Below are 21,940 nucleotides of genomic sequence, written 5' to 3' on the forward strand. Positions count from 1 at the left end.
AGACTGTCTCAAAAAATGAGGTGGAGTGCAATTGAGGAAGACACCAGACTTTGAGCTCTGCCTCTGTCTGTCTGTCTGTCTGTCTGTCTTCTCTCTCTCTCTCTCTCACACTCACACACATACACACAGGAATTTACACACACACAAACAAAAATAAAATAGAAGTCAGCTAGACAGCTAAAAGCAAATTATTAAAAGCAAGTGAAGCTAGATGATATTATTTATTTATTTAGGTCATAGTTTTTGTGGTGGTGGCGACTGGGGGGGGGGGAAGCTGTGGCCCATGCAGGTTAAGTAGCTGCTCTAATGTCAAAGTCCTTGCATTTTGGATCCTTTTAAAACATAGGAAGCTAAATAAGGCTTGTGGGAACATTCAAAGCCGCTGGGGCTTACAATAGAACTCAGGAATCTCTTGCTGTCTTCCAGAGCCACAGGCACACGTGGTCTCCCGCAGAGCCTATGGGAGACGGTTCCATAAGAATAGAAGTTTCTGGGCTGGACTAGGAATGGGAAGGAGAAGTCTGAGCCAGTGAAGACTTCAGAGCCAAAGGGCAGTCCTGAGCCTGAGGATCGAGTCGCCTTGTCACTGCGACTGGCTGCTAGCCAATCCGGAGGAGCCCAGTCCTGTCTGAGTAAGTGAGCTTCCTCGGAGGGAGGAAACAGTTAACGTCTCAGCAGCTGCAATCAGCTAGGCGTGGCTCTCGGGTCTGACTTGGGCCACACAGATCCTGAGGCAAGGGGCAGAGGAAGGACGTCTTAGTCCCGCAGAGCCTCCAGATGGCTGAATTGGATCTGATTGCCCCAGGGCCACTGACCGGGGTCAGCGTTCACCCTTTGGCCCCTCTGATCCCAGACCCTCGGTCCACTATCCCAGTAGAAGAAGAGGATGTGGACTCTCTGGGCAAGCCAGGAGAGGAAACCCAGGGGCAGGGCTGCGATCCCGCAAAGGTCGGGGCTCCTGGTGACGAGGGGGAGGAGGAGATCCTGTGTGACTTCTGTCTTGGGGCCAGCAGAGTAAGGGCAGTGAAGTCCTGTCTGACCTGCATGGTGAATTACTGTGAGGAGCACCTGCGGCCACACCAGGAGAACAGCAAACTGCACAGCCACCAGCTGACGGAACCCGCGAAGGACCGGGATCTGCGGACCTGCCCTGCTCACCACAGCCCTCTGGTAGCTTTCTGCCACACACACCAGCAGTGCATCTGCCAGGAATGTGGCGAGGGCGAGCACAGGGGCCACAGCACTGTCTCCCTGGATGCAGCCCGCAGAAACAAAGAGGTGAGGGATGGGGTCCGTCCACATGGGACGGGGCAGTGGGAGATGGTGTCCCCGGGGAGAGGTCAGACATGCTGCCACTCCTGGCTCTGTGGATGCCCCTTCGGTGTTCTGAGTTTACAGACAAGGACTTTAGCTGTAGTGCCTGGGTGTTGGTCCCGTGTAAGTACATATCTATAGAGTAAGTAAATATCTATAGTGTAAGTACATATCTATAGTGTAAGTACATATCTATAGAGAGTAAGTAAATATCTATAGCTGTTGGCTTTGGAAACCAAAGTGGGTCACTGTCCCCATCCCTGTGTCCCCGTTACTGTGTGGGATCTGTTGCCTCTGTCCCTGCGTGGGAATTTCCTCCTGTTTCTTGTTAGTGTTTGGTAAGGTGTGTTTGGGTGTGGGCTGTACAAGTTTCGCCTCAGGAAGATGGTATTCCCCTCTGGCAGGATCTGTGAGGCAGATTCACTACCAAGCCTCAAAATGCAAACCTTGGCGAAAGTCCAAGGGGAAAGAATAAACCTCAAACTTCATTTCTCTTTTTCTTTTTTACCGAAAAAGAAGCCAATATAACAGGCTGCATTAGAGTTAAAAAAAAAAAAAAAGCCAAGATAACAGAATTTGAAACACACACTGAGATTAACACCAAGGATGACTTAACTCACTGGAAAATAAAATTTCCTTACCAGATAGGGCTATCAGGAGTGGCTGAGAACTACCATGCTCCAAGTCTGAAATTTTACTTCCGTCAGATAAAGACACCATTTCTGGAACACTGATTTGTCCTAAAGCCAAAAAGCCAGACGAGACCTTTGGGGATGGACTCACAGCTTCACAGGCTTGGTTTCTCCCACTTTGAGTTTTCCCATGGGAAGTAAGGTTGACTCTTGTCCCACAGGTCTGGCTCACCCTCAAGGCACTTACCTCTTTGTACCGCCCACAGTTGACAGGGCCACAGTTGTTCCGTGGCATGAGTTCCTGGGCAGTAAAGGAAAGAAGTGTCTGGGTAAAGGACTTTCCTGACCAGGGTATTTCCTCTGTGCCTATCCCAGAGGTGGATTCTCTCTAGTCTCAGTGGGTGTTTTTCTGGAAAGTTCTGCACTCCAGATGCTAATGAGTCACCATTTCCGGCCTGGGAAGCTACTTGCCAACTGTTTCCAGTGTGTCCATTATCAAGGGATGTCCTGTAAGGAAAGTACAGAAATCAACAAATACATAAAATGAAAGGGCCCCACCCAACTGAGGGAAACAGCCCTTGCTGGGTATTGCTACTTCAAAATACGTTTTGTGGATCTTCCTATCCGAAATTTCAGTAATTATTATGAGGGCTCTGATTGTCTCTAGTATTTGTTCAAGTTCACACAGTTGATGAGTGAGGCATGGAAGCTTCTGGAGTGCCATCTTATTGGAGAAAAATGAAGGAAAACTCAGATCACAGCTTTGTAATCTTAATATTTGTTTATTTTATATGTGGGTGTGTGGACATGTGTGTGCATGTATGTGCGTATGCATGTGGCGGCAGAGGCTAACCTCAGGTATTGTCCTGTAGATGTGCAATGAAATATGGCTATATGTGCCTCCCACTTCCCCTCCAACTCTTCCATATCTACCCAATATGTCCCCTCCCAACTTAATATCTTTTTTTTTTTTTAAATAACCCACTAAGTCCAGTTAGCGCTGCCTCTTTGGGCGTAGGTGTGGGGCCACCTACAGGAGCGTGGGAACCCTCCCAAGCCACATCCTCAAAAAAGAGTGATTCTCCCTCCCCCAGCAAGTATCAGCTGCCACTGGCTCCTGGTGTTTTGAGACAGGGCTTTTTCTCATCTGGACTTAAGTTAACCAAACAGTCTAGGCTGACTGGCCAGCAAGACCCTGGCATCCACCTGTCTCTGCCTCCCCTGGGTGATAAGCACATAACACTATGCCTAAATGTTTTTTAATCTGAAAAGTTTTTAGGTTTATTTTATGTGTGTATTTTACCTGCATGTATGTATGGGCACCCCTGTGTGCTTGGTACTTGTGGAGGTCAGAAGAGGGTGTCAGTGCCCCTGGAACTGGAGTTAGGAGCAGTCGTGAGCTGCCATGTGGGTGCTGGGAAGCACATTCAGGTCCTCTGCAAGAGCAGCAAGAGCCCTTCACCACTGAGCCGTCTCTCCAGCCCCAGCTTTAAAGATGCTTGTTTATTTTTATTTGATGTGTATGGATGTTTTGTCTGCATGTGTGTTTATGCACCACTTACATGCCAGGTGCCGGAAGTACAGGCAGCTGTGAGCCACCCTGTGGGTGCTGGGAATTGAACCCGGGTTCTCTGGAGTGTAGCCAGAGCTCTTAACGGCTGAGCTATCTCTTCAGCATCCTCAGTTTTTTTTTCAGCGTAAGTTCTGGGTATTAAATTCAGGTCCCCATGCTTGCACAGTAAGCATGTTACTGAGCTGTCTCCCCGGACCTAACCTTGCTTAAAAAGAATAACAAAACAACCATGACAATGAACAAATAAAGAAAACAAAACAAAATAAAAAACAACCACTACACACAGTAGAGACATATGGGCACAGTGTGTTGCTATTCTCTTTGGATAGTGTCTGAACTTTACAATTTTTAACTGAAAAACCTATGCACGAGGATGTTAAAAAAACAATCTCTACCAAACGACGCAGCAGATTTGAGTAGGGAGGAAGTCAGTTCTCCACCCCAACTCCAGATCCCGCATCCTGTGCTCAGCACACCTATGTTTGGTTCCCTCAGAAATGCCCTGAGCCTGTACCAACCCAGATGCAATACAAACTGAAGGCTAACCACTCAGTACCACAGAGACTTGGGTGAGCACTTTGGGCAGGAGGAGCCGTGTGGAGCAAACACGGAGCCCCAGATGCAGACATCTTAGGGGAGAGCTGTGCGACACAAAATGCTGGCTGAGAGGCTGGGGTGGTGGGGGGGTGCATCCAGTGCTACAGCCCTGTGATGGACCCCTCTTTCTGGTCTGCTTTAGAGAGAGAGCTGCGCCCTTTCCATCCTACGTCCTTATTGTCAGCCCAGAAAGCAAGCATACTCTGTAGGCACAGCCACACTCTGAGCGGCTCCACCAAGCCTTAGCAGCCGAAAGATTTATTCCAAGGAGCCCAAGAGCCCAGCTCAGGAGACAGTTTCTTGAAGAGACAAGCACCATTAGGACTGTTTTGAAAGACTTATCGAAGGTTCTAGAGGCCCGGTGTTCTTTTCAGCTAGCCCACACCTCCTGCAAGTAAACTTGCTTTCTGAAGGTCACCCTGGAGCCAGTCAAGGGCTCATAACTCATGCAGGCACGTTGTCTACAGGAAATGGCAAAGTCAGGTCAGCTGGGAGGGCACAGAGGGATGTTTCTGTCAGCCACATGAGTCCTTTCTGAAGTGCCCACGGCCACCACCAGTTCGACTGATGGACGAAAATTAGGCGTCGAGAGAGCTGGATGCACCTGACCACTGGTTCCATCCTGACAAACTTCCAGAGCTCAGCTGCTCCTAACAGAGACCTCAGTGCTCCCCTCCGCTCTAGCTCAGTGTCCTGAGGCTCCCTTTACCTTGTCAAAAATCTCAGGCCTGCCAGTATGGAAATGAGATCCCCATCTCCCCTGTCGTCGTCCCCCCCCCCCCACCGCGCGCGCGCGCACGCGTGTGTATGTGAGAGAAATCTGGGTTCCTGGGATTGCTTTTGTTATTTTCTTCATAAGTGTGTGTGGTTCCCTCCTGCTCTTCAGAGTGCATTTGATGGGTTAAGAGGGACGCTGGCTGTACTGTGTACCCTCAGGGAATTTGGACTCAGGAAGGTATGACACATACTTTAATTTCACGGCATGCCAAAGGGTTGGTGCCACACAACTGTTGTGTGTTCCAAGTGGGGAACCAGCCTGAAAGTGACATCAGCACAGTGCTCCTGGAGGAGGGAAGGCCTGAGCTAAGGCCTTGGAAGGCCACTGGTGCCAGGCCACTAGCTCAAGCTCAGGATTGATTCCAGAAGGTCAAGATGGATCTTGATCGCACACAGTCTCCATGAAGAGAAGGTACCAACCATCTGAGAACTGGAAGGATGTGTGTGCTTGTCTAGAGAGCTGTCACCCAGCATCACCCAGTCTGTTCGCTGGCAGTCAATATGGTACGGGGCCACTCGGGGTAATATTCTCACAGAAACCCAAGTGAGTGCCTTGGGGTCAGTATTATATAACTTGTTTACTCACAAGCACCAGACTATCCCACTACGCTTTCCAAGAGCCAGGAGTGCGTGGCTTAGTTGACCTTATTGGCATGCAGTAGGTCCTGGTCCAGCCACAGAGGAATGGAGTCAGCGTCCAGGTCTAACTCTTGTGATACTACAGGCAAAGCCAATCTTATAGCAGAATAGAAACTAAATGACTCGACAAGATCCTACAGCCAGGAACAAGGTCTTCATGCTCCAGTATCACCCTTTCTCAATGCTCTCTGCTAGAAGACACGGCTGTCTGCCCTCCCAGGCAGCACTGTCCTGCTCTCAGACTGGGCACACCATGGCTTTCTTAGGGGACTCTGAGGTCAGAGTCTAAGGCAGCCCATCATTTTCTAGGAACAGGAATAACTAGAGAGACAAGACTCAGCCCCACCTTCTGTGGTAACTGGGAGTGTTTTCCTTGTGGTGACTCAGAGGGGTCCTCCTTTGATGTGTAGGCATCCCTTTTTCCTTTTATGGAAGTCTGAGGGCAGAGGCTAGAAGCCCCTTGCTGGACACCCTGGGTGTCTCTCAAAGGCTTGGCTGGGATAACGGCTTTAAAACACACTTTTGGTACCACTGCTGCTCAGATGAACCAGGTTGCTAGGGCATGCTCTGTGGTGTCTTCCAGTTCCTTCAAACAAGCGACTCACCTTTCCCTCCTTGACCCTGGGGCTGGGTCACTGCAAAAGATTCCAAGATTGCCCTCCGATAGGCCAGACACCCCTCCTCTCCTTTCTCTGCTCCCCACTCCCAGGCATCAGGTCTCTAGTGTCAAGGGTGTGACCCCCGGGACACCCTCAGCTTCACTCCCATGACCTAGGGCTTGAGCAAAGTTTGCCTGCCAGCCCTCTACGATGGTCTGGTGCTCTGCCTACAGCTGTTCCTTCATTGTGTATGGGGGGGCCGGGAGGGCGGTGAAGGGAGGTGTGAAACTCCCCCAGGCTTCATGGGAAAAGAGCCAGATGCTCAATTTATGACTTCTGAGGTCTATTGGGCATAATGACTTGGTTTGGAACACGGACAGAAGCTATTAAAAGCACCGAGAGCTGTTTGTTTATTAGGTGTGTGTGTGTGTTTTGTGCTATCTCATGCCCTTGTGGACACTGGAAAGTGGTGGTACCTCTGAGGTTTGCCAAGGCTTAAGTTCTCTATGTTGAGAGGTTGTCTTTTTGGCAGATGATGGTGTCCTCTTGAGCCCAAGAGACATGCGTGAAGAGTCCAGGCAGGCAAACCTAAGAGTCTCAGGCAGGCACTGACTTTGGCTTGGGCAGGAGTGGGGCAGGGAGGGCAGACCTTGCCTCCAGGTGCAAGCATGGAGCATGAATAGAAAGCAGCCACGGTAGCAAGCCTGGTGGTGAATGATAACAGTAAGGGGGGACATTACTGATACTTACGGTTCACTTAGAGTGTACCTGGCTCTATCGAGTTCTTATTAATTTCATTTAGTTCGTTATCTCTTCACCTGGCAAGTAGGCATTTTATCCCCATCTCCCAGGTAAAGAAATGGATATATAGAGACATTATGTCGTGAAATAGTAAGAAATGCGTTGATGTCAATTGCTTTTCTTGATGTCCTGCCAGATACCTGACAAAGACCAACTTAAGGAAGGCAGAGTTTTATCTTATGGTTTAGGAGGGATGCAGTCTGTCACGGTGGGACGGTGAGGTGACAGGGGCTTGGGCAGCTGGTCACATTGCATCTGCCGTCACAGAGAGCAAAGGCTAGAGTGGTGAGTCAGCAGTTCAGAACACCGGCTGTTCTTTCAGAGGACCCAGGTTCGAGTCCTAGCACCCGCGTCAAGTATTCAAACCCATGAGACTCTGGGAGACATCTCACATCCAAACCACAATGTTCTGCCTATCCCTGGCCCCCGTAGGTATTTGTCTGTATCATAATGAAAAATACAGTTGTTCTAACTTCAACAGTGCCGTAGTCTTCAATAGTCCCAGCACTGTTCAAAAGTCCAAGGTCGCTCCCGAGACTAAAGGCAATCTCTTACCTGTGGGCCTCTGTCGCATCAAACACAGTTTACACAGTTCTGATATATAAGGCACAGAGTAAATATTCTCCCTCCAAAGGGAGGAATGGGACATAACAGGGGGGAACGAAACCAAAGCAAGGTAATAAAAATACCCTACAGCTTCATGTCTAGTTCTGAGGCTTGGGATGGGATCATCTGGCTTCAAATGACTCTGCTAACTGCAGCACATGTAGCCTTTTCCCTGGGCAGGCTGTACTCCATGCCTGCAGCTTTCCTCAGCAGATATCCTATGGCTCTGGAATAGCCCAAACTTCAACTTGCCTTCACCTTCACACAGTGCCCTCTCAGGCCCTCCGTGTAGAGAGTCAGACTGCCACACAGGAGAGGAGAGGAGAGGAGAGGAGAGGAGAGGAGAGGAGAGGAGAGGAGAGGAGAGGAGAGGAGAGGAGAGGAGAGGAGAGGAGAGGAGAGGAGAGGACTCACTCGCTTCCTGGACTCCTGGTGCAAGCCTGCATGACCCTCTTACTCTTGCATCTGTCATGCTTACAAACCCAGGACCATGTGGGTGAGACTGCCAGGCACTCCAGGCAGCTCAAGATGTAGCTTGGCCTCTTGAACGACAGCTGTAGCGGCCCCTGGAAGTCTTGCTGGCTGGATCTTCTAAAATACACATCACCAGGCAGTTGTTTTCGAGCAGGGGACCCCTTCTGGGACAGTCTCAGTTCAGGGTCTCTCCTTTGAAATATATTTGCATCTTCAAAAACTGGAATGATGGGAAGTCTTGCTCTTGAAGCACTTTCCCTAGGTCCCATGCAGAGCACGAGGCTTCTTTTCAATAGGGCTAATCCCTGTATCGATCACAGATGATTTAGAATGAACCCTTGTCTGCGTCTTTAATTTCTCATGCTAATTTCCTTGACAAGTTGCCTATTTTTTTCCTACCCACTTGGTGCTCTCTCTCACCGCAGACCTGGATGAGAGCAATGAGCAGTAACCATGACTCAACCTGAATGTTAGTCTGTCTTGAGATGTCCTCCGCCGAACAAATTTGTCTATTGCTTTTGAATTCACCCTGAATTAACTTCCCCGGACCCAGGCAGAATATAGCTAGATTCTTTGCCAGAGTGGAACATAAATGACCTGTATTTCAGCATAATATTCATGCTCAGGACATGGCAGCTGCTTCATGCTGAGTTCAGTCCCAGGACGCCACTGATACCTGTCTGACCCTTTGTGCCTCTAGGCTGGCTTTGAGATCAGTTTGAAAGGTCATGCTCTCCTTTCAGGGAACAAAGGCAGGGATTTGAAGGATGGAAAGTGCCGTTGTCCTTGGGGACTATCTGTATACAGCAGACCCTTTGCTCCTTAATTCTCTCCTTCTTCCTCCTTAGGCTGACCTTCGGTGCATGCAGTTGGAGCTGGAGCAGAAGCTCAAGTTGAATGACAATGCCATTGCCAGGCTCCAAGCCAACCATAAGTCTGTTTTGGTAAGACTGGGTCGGGTTACCTGTCTGGCTTCAGCGAACTCGGCACCACTGCAGGGTCAGTGAGACCCATTTGGGGCTGTAGGACGTGGGTTGAAGCTCTAGCAGGGGTGTCAGCAAGTGAAAGTAGTAGGCACAGTTGGCCACATTACGAGGTGCCTTCGCCTTGTCGGGATTTCTTACAAAATGGCGTAAGCAGGCTGGAGAGATGGCTCAGTGCTCTTTTGGAGGACCCCAGTTCAATCTCCAGCACCCATGTGGCAGCTCACAACTGTCTTTACCTCTAGTTCCAGGGTGATCTAATGACCTCTTCTGGCCTCTATGAGCATCAGGCATGTGGTACACAAACATAAATGCAGGCAAAGACCCATACACATTAAATAATAATAAGGATATTTTAAAAATCGACTTAAGTTTTAAAACTGGTTAAGTGAGTCACCTTTTAATAATATGAAATAGACCCAGGTTAGTCTTGGACTAACAGCTTTCCTAATTTTATATGTATATATTCTCTCTCTCTCTCTCTCTCTCTCTCTCTCTCTCTCTCTCTCTCTCTCTCTCTCTCTCTCTCCTTCCTTCTGGTTGGGGGAACACATTGTCTCTTTATCTTTCTTTTGACAGAGTTTCATTTTGCAGCTCATACTAGCCTAGAACTCACTATATAGAACAGGTAGCACCAAACTCTTAGCAATCCTCCTGCAGCAGCCTCTCAAGTGTTGCTGGGATCACAGACACACACCACCACATCAAGATTATATGCTTTCTTGATTAAGGGAAAAGTGCATGTATGTGTATGCTCTGATTTGAGGTCTTTAGTCAGAGCCCCAGGAATTATGTGTCCTCTGGCTTCTTCTATCCCAGGAGAGTGGTCTGCAGGAAGCTGGAAAAAAGAATCAAGGACTCCTGGATTAGTCAGTGGTATTTGGTAAAGCCAATGCTATGACAGGCAGCTTAGCTTTTAATATCCCAATAATAAGTTTCATAAACACCTGTCATTGGTGACAAGCCAAGAGCCACCACTCAGAAGAGAATGCAGGATACCTCCCCTGTGGCAGTGAATTGGAAGTATTATCATGCAAACTGAGAATGAATTACTCTATCCATCTGACTGTCTACCATTTATCCATACTTTATCCACTTACTCACCTATCTATTCACCTATTCATCTACTTATCTACATGCCCATCCATCTATCCATCCATCTATCCAACCAGCCATCCATCCCATCTACCTATCCATCTATCTAACTACCCCCATCTATCCATCTATTCATCCATCTATTCATCCATCCATCCATCCATCCAGCACTCGTCCATCCCATCTACATACCCATTCATCCACCCCATCCATCTATCCATCCATCCATCCATCTATCCATCCGTCCATCCGTCCATCCATCCATGTATCCATCCATTCATCCATCCACTCCCCCATCCATCTATGCATTCATTCATCCATCCACCCACCCACCCACCCACCCACCCACCCACTCACTCATACATTTATTCTAATCTAGTATCCAACTTAGTTTCTGTCTCCTGAGTGTTTATAACCAACTAGTCACTGAAGGATAAAAGCCTTCCTTACCCATAGCTGTTAGGTCACGGGCCTTCTAACTATGGTGCTTTTTGTATCTTCCAGCAATCAGGCCACACCCCTGCAGTCTCTCCCTATTAAGACACAGAGTTGACAAGCCCTGCCTTTCCCTTGCAGTTGCAGGATAGGTTTATGGCCCTATGTTGTGCTTCCCTTTATGCCCCTTGGCATGTAGGATAAGTCAGGCTAGGTTGTCACAGTGTAGCACCTACCCCTGGAATCTGTAGGTCCCCATGAAAATCTATAGGGTGAAGGGACCACCTTTGTTCTAGGGATGGGAAGGGAATTGATATACTTAGAGACTTCTGTCTCTCTCTTCAAGGCCCCTCATGGCTGCTGATGATCATGAGATGCTTGCTCTGAACAAAGCTAAGTAATCTCTCGTGTCGGATGTCAACATCCTCAGTACAGACCTCATTTTCTTTGCTATAGGCACAATATCTTTCTAAAGAAAGAAAAACAGTTGTCCCTGTAAAGTCTCAGAGACTTGATTTGTAAGTTCTGGATGATTTGGAGGATTACACAAGACACTGTCCTGGCTATTTAATCTGATTCCTATGTAGTTCTTTTCTTTTTTTTTTAAGATTTATTTATTTATTATGTATACATGTTCTGCCTACATGTATCCCTGCAAACCAGAAGAGGGTACCAGATCTCATTACAGATGGTTGTGAGCCGCCATGTGCTTGCTGGGAATTGAACTCAGGACCTCTGGAAGAACAGCCAGTGCTCTTAACCTCTGAGTCATTTCTCCAGCCTTACTTAGTTCTCATAATGACATGGTAGCCAGAGAGATACTGCAATGGCCCTCATATTCCAGGAATGTGGGGGACACACGGAGAGATATTAAGACTGTCTTGGACTCTTCATATTGACTAGATGGGAGAATCTGGGATTGTTGTTTTCTTGCCCTGAGAATGATTCAGTACATTGCTGGGTATGTGTGCCATTCTCAGATTTTTAAACCATTAACTACCAACTACTTTGATATGTTCATGGCTCTCTTTGCATGGCTTACTTGTCATGGTTTGGGAAGTAATTAGTATCCTTCACATATTCCATTCATTTGCAAATCAACATTTCTCAATGGGAAGGTTTAGGAAGATGCCCAGCAGGAGCAGGAGTCTCATACACTAACATCATCCATCATCAGCTGCCTCCTCTAGGCTAGCCTGAAAGGATGAATGGTGCTGGTTGGTTGGTGGAAGAGTCATGGCCATGGCTACCAGAGTTAGAAAGAGCTTTATTAGAAAGAAGAAGGGATAGGAGGGAGAAGCCAGGCCTGGCAGGGGAGGGAAGTGGGGCAGAGCAGACAGCAGAGAGGAAATGAAGAAGGTGGGGGGTCTGTATCCGGCTCTTTAAGGTGGGGATTTTGTGACCACTCGGCTGATGATGTAAGACGCAAGACGCCAGGCCTGAGCTGCGCATGTATAGAATCCTAACATAGCTTCATCAGGATGATCTCTGATGGGATGGAGAGGGACATGACCTTGAATTCAGACTAATGCCATTTAGCTCATTTAGCCTCACAAAATTGTTCTTTTATGAGGAACCTACATAACGTAATTATGGAGGTTAAATGGACTATGTTCTTTTCCCATGACACCTTCATATTGATTTCTATGTCTTTTTCTGTTCCTGGATTTTAGAGTCTATTTAAAAAGTGGCCATAAGCCAGAGAAGCCAAAGCCAAGCACTGTGGCACTGTGCTGGTCATATCAACACCACTTACTAGTCTAGGAGTTCTTGACTCTTTTCTCCAGCCTCCAGCACGTTAAGATTAGTGATCTGCTCAGACAGACCATCCTCCTCCGTGATAGAAGAAGCCAGGGCATGTATAATTAATTCCCGGAGCTCTGAGTGAAAAGCTCCACACACCCTACCAGGCAAACACACCCTGGTTCAGAAAGCACACACAAGCTTGTTATGGTGACCCATACCTGTGACCTCAGCACTTGGGTGGCTAAGACAGGGGGATTGCCCAGAGTTTAAAGCCAGTCTGGATAGGGAGTGAGCAGGGTAGGGAGTCCCTACTTGCTTCTATGACTCATGAAACATGTACATCTGCTGCTCGATGGGTGGGAAGGATGAGTGAGCCAGAGAGCTGGAATGAGTTAGTTAATGTGGAGCTTGGATGAAACACCAACAGCTCTACAACCCCCAACCTCAACCCCTTAGAGCAAAGGCTGTAAGCAAAACTGACCTGTCTTCCAGGGTAGATTCCTCTATCTTTTCTTTCATACTCTATTTTCAGTATTAAAATATAATTTAACATTGAAATCAAAATCCGTCCAGATGCTGAGACAGTGTACAATGATGAGTCCCTGTTCCATTGCTATAACAAAGTGCTGGAGCTGAGTTCTTTGTCAATGAAGTTAAGTTTGTTTGCTCACAGTTTCAGAGGTTCATGATCATATGTGTACAAGCTGGGTTCTGTTGAGGGCCTCCTGGTGGCCAGCACCACTGTGGCAAGAGTGTGTGCAGAAAAGAGACAAAGAGAGACCAGGAGAGCAAGGCTCACTCTTTTATAATAACCCTCTCACGGGGGCTAGTGAGGGTTGGGGCCCAGGAAAAGTACCTCAGTTCCTTCTACGACTCTTCCATATCCGTCTACTGCAATGTCTGACATGCTGCGAACTAAGTGATCCAGTACACGGACAAACCCCATCAGAACCGCAGCCTCGATCAAACACATGGGTGCTGATCATAGCCCTGTGAGTTTGGCAAATCTCTGAATTTGCTGGTGTCTCAATTTCTTCATCTCAGTGACAGGGGGCATCATGGGTGACTTCTTGTTAGAGTGGATGAGAAGAGATGGGATGTTTGCCCCAGTGCCGGCAACAGAATAATATTTACTCATCCCGGTTGCTGTGCTTATAATTTCCTATCCTTGTACAAGTAACCAGATACTTACACAAAACAGCACAATCATTTCCCTATCTCTTGAAATCTATTTATCAAAAATACTGAATACCGGTGCTGCCCTATGACAATCAGTAAAGTGGTTCTCATAACTCGTGGGTCATGACCCCTTTGCAGGGAGGAACCAAGCTACCCTTTCACAGAGGTTGCCTAAGACTATCAGAAAAACATAGATACCTACATTATGATTCATAATAGTGGCAAAATTACAGTTATGAAGTAGCAACAAAAATAATTTTAAGGTTGGTGGTCCCCACAACATGAGGAGCTGTATTAAAAGGTCTCAGCATTAGGAAGGTTGCCAACCATTAGATCAGTATACACCTAGAAGAGTACATCTATTTTCTCAGGCACCCAGAATTCCCACAAGAACAAAACTGCCATTTACAGTCTGGTGTTCTTTAATCTTTGGGCTTCTCCCCTTCCTGGTCATGTATGTTGAGCTTTGACCCTGTTGGAAGCCTCTGTAATGGCGTCTTGCCTGCTTCCCACTCCGTCCCCACCAGGTGTCCGTGTCAGAGGTGAAGGTCGTGGCTGAAGAGAAGTTCGGGGAACTCCTTGCGGCTGTGAGGAAGGCCCAGGCTGACGTCATGCTTTTCTTAGAGGAGAAAGAACAGGCTGCATTGAATCAGGTCAATGGCATCAAGACCCACCTGGAGTACAGGAGCATCGAGATGGAGAAAAGCAAGCAGGAGCTGGAGAAGTTGGCCACCATCAGCAACACTGTGCTCTTCCTGGAGGTACTGAGGCTGGGGGCGGAGTGGGGAGCAGGGGACTCTCGATGCATCTGGCTGGAGACACACCCGTGCATGGGACTGTCTTTTCCTACAGAGAACTGTAAAAGCAGGGGAGTCAGGTCTTGATTCACCAGGAAACAGTAATACAGGAGGAGCCGAGAGGACTGATTAGATCGGGGAAGATCCTGGAAGGTGGCTCAAGTTCTGGGCTCTGCATGTGCCACCTAGGGACCACCATGGGCAGACAGGACTAGGAGAGACCAGGCTAGCTCAAGGAGTCAAGGGGCTTTGACAAGGAGTGGGTGTGGGGTCTACAGTGACGGAAGACGAGCCCGCAGGGCCAGACCAGCGTGCAGCCATCAAGGACTTTAGATGGGGATGCAAAGAGCGCAGAGATCCGTTTCATGAAACACTCCAGCAGGCGTGTGGAGGTTTGCATGACAGTGTGGGACTGGAGAGAGCGGCTGGTTTTCAGATTGGGCCGTGTCCACTGGGGTCACCGAGGAGGACTTAGCAAAGGGAATGGAACTTTCCGTCTCACAACGTATCGTGTGCATGGGAGGCATAAACCAGTTAGGCCTAGGTCTACAGAACATGCCCTCTTGCAGGATAACACTACCCGTGGTCTTAGATCTGTCACTAGATATCACTGTGTAGTGTTTAAAAAACTCACCCAAACTCTCGAGGGTTTCAAATTCCTCACTCACCAAACTGACAGGTTGGAGTAAATAATCTGCAACTTTTCTTTCAGTTTTACTATTCAAATACAAACAATTTCTTGCTTGAAATATGTGAAAGAAAAACAAACAAAAAATGCTTGTAACCTCAGTGACCAAACTCAGCCAGTGAAACATACTAAAAAAGCCCATAAAAAGTGGACAGTCTCTCTCTTTCTCTCCATTGTTTTGCTTTGCAGTTCCAAAACACAAAGAAAATGTGAACATTTGAGTCCTCATTCCATGAGACCCTACCAGGATCTCTTCTAAAAAGTGAAAGTCATTTCCCTTTCTTCTTCTTTTGTAACTTTTATTATTATTGAGACAAGGTCTCATGTAGCCTGGGCTGGCCTCTAACTCACTATGTACCTGAGGATGATCTTGAACTTCTGAACTTCCTCTTTCCTCCTCCCAAATGCTGAGATTATAGCAGCAGCCACCACGCCCACTTTATGCCATACTGGGAGTCAAATGCAGGGTTTCATGCATGTTAAGTAAGCACTCTTACCAACTGAACTACATCTCTAGGCCCTATAGCTTTATTTTTAAGATAAAAACTTGAATAATCATAAAATATATTTTAGCATAATGTAATTCAGTTATAAAATTTAGTGAAAGATGGGTTGTTTTTTCCACAAATAATTCAGTCAAAGTGACAACATTTCTTTCTTTATTTAGACAGGGTCTTCCTTATGTAGCCCAGGCTGGCCTTAAACTTGGGCTCCTCCTGCCTCAGCCTACTGAATGCTGGGATTACTGGCATGGACTGTAATTTATACCGACAGTAGCCATGTTTTGCTTCACCTATTTGAATTACTTTTATCTTGCACTGCACCAAACCAATATACAATATGAAAATGCTCATCTCCAGAGCTCTGGTTTGGACTCCTCTTCTGTAGGTCTGCCTTGGTGTGACCGATTTCGTTACTGCTCTATCCGGTCTGCTATCTGAAGCTTCATCTGCACCTGAGTAGTGATGATGCATTGCACATAAAAACAATCTTCCTTGACTCTATGTTGGGTTTGGAGCTTAAAGCGAAGTGCAAGAATAGCAAACGCATTCATTGGGTTGGCAGGACTGAGGGTTGGCTTGGGACTCTCCCGACAGCAACAGCAGCAGCCAGTTCTTCCATTCTCACTACAACTCGTACTTAAGTTATGGAAAGAGAAAGGATTTAGGGAATGACTGACCTAAGAATGTTCTTACTCCCTGGTCCCCAATCTGAGTTGTATATGGGAGCTGTCTGCGGTCATACATCTCTTGACATTAAGAAACCCACATTCCCACTTGGTTTTAAGAAGGCTCACTTCCTTTGTAGGGTCTAGAAGCATAGAAAAAAACACTTTATATGCACTTTCTCTGTGAAGCACGCATTGCCATCAGCCCATTTCACAGATGGAGAAAGAGACATGCTGAGAAGAGCTGCCTGATTCTGTTTCCCTCTCTGCAGGAGTACTGCAAGATTAAGAAGACAGAAGAGACTGCCTTCCCCAGCATTTACATAGGGCTGAAGGATAAACTCTCAGGCATCCGCAAGGTCATCACAGACTCAACTCTGCACTTAATCCAATTGCTGGAGAGCTATAAGGAAAAGCTCCAGGAGTTTTCCAGGGAAGGTGAGGAACTTTCTAGAATGGTGATGAGGAAAGAGGAAACCTGGGAAGGGAGGGAAAAGGACCCATTTCAAAGCCATTCTTTGGCTAGGCCATTAATGATTCTTATCTCGACTTTATTTTATAATTGCAACCTGAAGGAGGTAAATTGGCCATATTGCATCAGCATTTCTGTGACTAGCTTCTGAGGCTGCAGACGTTTGGCTTTTAAGTGGATTCTGTGTCAGCCTGGGATCTTCTCCAGCAGGGTTTGTCTGGTACACGGAGTGTGTCCAGGTTCCCAGGCACCAGACCCTCCAGAAGACTGGGGAAGGGCAGCCTGTTTCTTGGGTACTCCCAGTCAACTGGACAGGTGCTATTCACAACTCTCTGATTTTCTAGAGGAATATGACATCAGAACTCAAGTGTCTACCATTGTCCAGCGCAAGCATAGGACCTCAAAGCCTGAACCCAGAACCCGGGATGAGTTTCTCCAATGTAGGTTGTGAAAGGTAGCCCCTTCTGACATGCTGGCAGCAGTGGGATGCTTTGCCAAAGCAAGAACCACCATATCTGGTAGAGGATTTAGGTTCTTGTAACCTTTCATCTATTCCTAAATGATAGACTTCAAAGTTTTTAATTGAAAACATTTCTTCCTGAAATAAATTGAAAAATGCAAAAATTCCTATATACCTACCTATCATTCAGTTTCTCCAAAATGCTGACATCATACATAACTATGATTCATCATGCAAGAAAATAGCATTGCTCCAATATTATTGACAACATTGTAGATTTTTTCCCAGTTGTCTAAGTTATTTTTCTATTACTGTGATAAAACACCACAACCAAGGCATTTATAAAATATAAAATAAAGTGTTTGTTGGGAGTTTACAGTTTCAGAGGGCTAGAGTCCATGACCATCATGGCTGGGAACATGGCAGCAGGCAGGCATGGTGCTGAAGCAGTAGCTGAGAGTTCACATATTGAGAGACCACCTAGAGGAAGAGAGAAAGAGACACTAGGAATAACATGGGCTTTTGAAACCCCCAAACCCATCCCCAGTGACATATCTCCTCCATCAAGCTCACACCTCCTAATCCTTCCCAAACAGTTCTACTAACTGGGGACCAAGTAATCAAGTATATGAACCTGTGGGGGCCATTTCCATTCAAACCACTACATTGGCCCAAAGTTGAACTCAGAGACACAGATGTGTGTTCCAGTTCCCTTCTGTTGCTGTGATAAAACGCTCCTAACAAAAGTGACTTAGGGGAGGACAGGGTTTATGCTATCTTACATTTCTGGACACAGTCTATCATGAAGGAAAGTCAGAGCAGAAATCCAAGGCAGGAATTTGAAGCAGAAGTCATGAGGGAATGCTGCTTGATGGCTTGTTCAGTCACAGCCTTATGCTTATTCAGTCTAGGGATGGTGCCACCCACAGTGGGATGAGCCTTCCTGTATCAATTAATGATCAACCTCCTTAGAGTTGCCTACAGACTAATCTGATTGAGGCTTTTCTCTTAGGCGACTCTAGGCTATGTCAAATTGACAAAGCTAACTAGGGTCCATGTTCCCATGTTTTCTTAATCCCCTCTAATTCACATCAGTCCCTCAGGCTTTCTTTATATTTCATGACCTTGGCATTTTGAAATGTCCTGTCCATTTACCACATGGTTCATTTTTAAGTGTGCCTTGACAAGATCTTATTGTTATTGCATTGATGTGGTCTGGCAGCATTTTGGATTTTGACATAGGGTTTCAGTGTGTATGTAGCTCAGGTTGGCTTTAAACTCTTGATCCTCTCGCCTCTGCTTCTCAAGTGCTGTGATTAGAGATGTGTGCCCATGCCCATCTGTTGCTATTTTCAAAAGCATCTATTTCTAGCCAGATGTGATAGAATGTGCCTATAACCTTAGCAACATCTAAGCACAGCACTCATGAGGCTAAGGTAGAAGAATGGAGCATTCAAGGCCAGCCTAGGTTACATGGTGAGACTCTACATCAATTGACCAACCAGCCAGTCAGCCAGTCAGCCAGCCAACCTGTCAGCCAGCAGCCAGTCAACCAACCAACCAAATGAATGAATGAATGAATGAATGAATGAATGAATGAATGAATGAACAAAGCACAAATAAAAGCACTGCAGGGGCTACAGAGATAGTTCAGTTGCTAAGGATACTTGCTGCTCTTCCAGAGGACCCAAGTTCAACTCCTAGAACCCATATGGCAGCTCACAATGGTCTGATTCCAGTTCCAGGGGATCTAACATCCTCTTCTGGATTCTGAGGGCACCAGGTAGGCATGTGGTGCACAGATATACACATAGGCAAACATTATACCCAACAAATAAAAGTACCACATTACTAAGCAGTGCTTTGTGATATAATAAGTTTAAGAGACCTTTCACACAGCACACTGTAGTCTTGAAAAAAGGAAGTATCCCCACCACCCGTCTACAAAAGCAATGTGTACGATATATGTGAAGTTATACATTAACCAGCCTGATTTAGCCACTCCATGGTGTATACATACTTCAAATATCATGTTGTGTATAATAAACACAAGCAATTTTTATATGTCAAATTCAGAACTTAGAGTGAGAAAGTGCTCCATGGTAGTCAAGAATTCATCAGGTTTCACCTCTCAGCAGGAGAAACTTCACTGTAGTCACAGCTCATTTGTACAGCATCCTTCTGGAACATGCAACTGAGACGTGTTCCTGTGTGGTTTGGGGGGCAACCACTGTCCCATCTTTTCCTCTGGTTATTATGTGGGCCCCAGAAGCCCACAACTATGTCTTGCTCTTGTTGCAGCTCTGAATGTCTTGGCCTCCACCTGCTTTGTTCTCTCCTGTCTCCTGTCAGAAGCACATTTTAGAGACAAACGTTAAAATCATATACTAAATGCCATTTGGTCTTAAAATGAAAGTTAAGAATATCCTAGTATAATTTGTCTTTCTTTACAAGTGTTTTTATATGTGTTAAACCTTTTTGAGTATTATTTTAGGTAATGATACAACATATCTTTTTGAAATACTATTCTTACTGTGGAGAATAATTAAACAGCTTATTACACTATGCCAGGCAAGATTTACCTATGGCTTAGATGGGGTGAAGCAAGGGTCTTGAAAGGAGTGGCTGGAGTACTGGAGGCTTGGAAGGAGTGGTATCTGCATTGTAGGAGGGACAAGGGCAAAAGAAATATGGGAAACAATTTTATGTTTGACTTGAGTAGATGTGCACAGAGGTGCTGTTGTTAGTCTTTGCAGTTAGGAAGAAAACGCATTTGACAGTGTGTCTAAGGCTTACCATGTTAAATGCTGGTCAAATGCTTAGCAAATGAATGAGTGGATCAAATGTAGGCATCCAAGGATCTGAATCTCTGAACTCAGCCCAGACCCATAGAATAGTGCCTGACTTCCTGTATACAGTCTATGAATGAATGAATGAGTTAATTGCTCTATTGAGTTCAGATATTACAGCAAGTGCAATCAACTCGTGCTTCAGAAAGGGGTGTGTTCTCTCCACTGGTTTTCACCTGCCCCTGATCCTAGGGGAGCACTGGCTGGGCAGACAGAACCAAAAAGATGGGTGTACTCTCATGAATGCCTTGGGGGTCAGTTAGGTTCAAAGTTGTCTTCTATGTTTCCTCAGATGCATGTGACATCACATTTGACCCGGACACAGCACATAGGTACCTTCGTCTGCAGGAGGACAACCGCAAAGTCACCAACACCACGCCCTGGGAGCACCCCTACCCGGACCTCCCCAGCAGGTTTTTGCACTGGCGGCAGGTGCTGTCCCAACAGAGTCTGTACCTGCACAGGTATTATTTTGAGGTGGAGATCACTGGAGGAGGCACCTATGTTGGCTTGACCTGCAAAGGCATTGACCGGAAAGGGGAGGAACGAAATGGCTGCATCTCCGGAAACAACTTCTCCTGGAGCCTTCATTGGAACGGAAAGGAGTTCACAGCCTGGTACAGTGACACAGAGACCCCACTCAAGGCTAGCCCTTTCCGGAGGCTCGGGATCTACGTCAACTTCCCAGGAGGAACCCTTTCTTTCTATGGCATAGAGTATGATACCATGACTCTGATTCATAAATTCGACTGTAAGTTCTCAGAGCCAGTCTATGCCGCCTTCTGGCTGTCTAAGAAAGAGAACACCATCCGGATCGCGGATCTGGGAGAGGAGCCCGAGAAGCCTGCTCCGTCCTCAGCGGAGACTGCTCCCTAGACTCGAGGATCTGCCTTCCCAGACTTTGCTAACTAACTGTGACAACTGGACAGCAGCTGGTATATGAAGGTAGAGAGAAATATCCGCTGGTGGTAGTTGACTCTGGAAACTGTGTGGGTCCTGAATGAACTTTCCTGCCTGCTTCTCATTGCAGCTCTTGCGTGAAAGCAGAAACTCTAAGGCACCAAAGCCTCTCCCCAAACCTTCCAGTGACGGGGTCTGCTCGGGAGATTGTCAACCTTCACCCAGAATTTATGACTAGGGCTCTTCTGAGCATAACAAGACAGCATAGGTTCAGAATAAATCACAAACACATCTCTGTGCATTTCTTATGTACTTGACAGTGTCTGGAGTGTTTTCTCTGTGTTCATGCCATCTTCATGGGGTAAACATTTATATTGTCTTCATGCTACACATAAAGAGATAGTGTCAGGGCGGCTAGCTAACTTGTTCACCGTTAGTCTGGTTACTCAGTAAATGAGGGGTAGAATTGGGATTCAAGTCTGGGTAGACTATTGTTGAACTTGTGTTGACTATGTGTTATGCTTACCTCACTAGATCATTGTGGTGGTTTGACAGAAAATGGCCCCCAAAGGAAGTGGCACTATTAGAATATGTGGCCTCGACTACTCCGTTCTCCTTTAGACAGATGGCAAACACCCATCAAGCCTTTAGGCACACCATCTTCAAATAGATCTCCACGGACATCACCTGAAGTCCCTGGTGGGATTTACCAGAAATATTACTTCCCTGTCATTTCCCATGACCGGTGTCAAGGCAAAATCTCTTCCTGTTCAACCAGTCTTGTGATCCTGTCTCAACGGTGTTACTTTACCCACTGTGTATGGGGGTGTTGGGGTGGGCTTTGAGCTCTCTTTTTCTCAAGCTTCCCTCAGTGTGACAGTCAGTCTGACCTCCTGTTGCCTGCAAGATGGAGCACTCTCAGCTCCAGCACCACACCTGCCTGCACACTGCCGTGCTCCCCTTCTATATCATAACGGACTGAACCTCTGAAACTGTAAGGGAGCCCCCTCAATTAAATGTTTCCTTTATAAGAGTTGCTGTGGTCCTGGTGTCTCTTCACAGCAATCGTAAACCTGAACTGAGACAATCATGAATGTTACACATTAGGGGTAAACCACATGCTCAATGTCATAGCCAACAAACATCCTTTCAGCAT

The 21,940-nt window shown here is 46.7% G+C and overlaps 1 protein-coding gene across 3 annotated transcripts; it reads left to right on the top strand.

Annotated features, from left to right (window-relative positions):
- Positions 1 to 500: 500 nt before the first annotated feature.
- On the top strand, positions 501 to 21,096 carry Trim16 (tripartite motif containing 16). 3 transcript variants are annotated; one of them, XM_037200762.1, is made up of 7 exons: positions 501 to 632; positions 1,014 to 1,278; positions 8,861 to 8,956; positions 13,978 to 14,211; positions 16,376 to 16,541; positions 16,920 to 17,015; positions 20,177 to 21,096. In XM_037200762.1, exons 2-7 carry the CDS (start codon positions 1,045 to 1,047, stop codon positions 20,758 to 20,760), a joined length of 1,410 nt encoding a protein of 469 aa, XP_037056657.1. In that variant the 5' UTR covers positions 501 to 632; positions 1,014 to 1,044; the 3' UTR covers positions 20,761 to 21,096. The 3 variants fall into 3 exon arrangements, with proteins under 3 accessions (XP_037056657.1, XP_028725163.1, XP_037056656.1); XM_028869330.2 differs by lacking the exon at positions 501 to 632 and having other exon boundaries at positions 640 to 1,278; XM_037200761.1 differs by lacking the exons at positions 501 to 632; positions 16,920 to 17,015 and having other exon boundaries at positions 640 to 1,278.
- The last annotated feature ends 844 nt before the right edge of the window (positions 21,097 to 21,940 follow it).

This window comes from Peromyscus leucopus, chromosome 8b, assembly GCF_004664715.2.
Source record: "Peromyscus leucopus breed LL Stock chromosome 8b, UCI_PerLeu_2.1, whole genome shotgun sequence".
NCBI lineage: Eukaryota > Metazoa > Chordata > Mammalia > Rodentia > Cricetidae > Peromyscus > Peromyscus leucopus.

Excerpts from the sequence above, each read along its gene's own strand:
- Trim16 (XM_028869330.2), top strand. The coding sequence starts at position 778 with ATGGCTGAATTGGATCTGATTGCCCCAGGGCCACTGACCGGGGTCAGC. Across the intron at positions 8,957-13,977 it reads CCAACCATAAGTCTGTTTTG|GTGTCCGTGTCAGAGGTGAA; the intron begins GTAAGACTGGGT and ends CGTCCCCACCAG. Across the intron at positions 16,542-16,919 it reads CCAGGAGTTTTCCAGGGAAG|AGGAATATGACATCAGAACT; the intron begins GTGAGGAACTTT and ends CTGATTTTCTAG.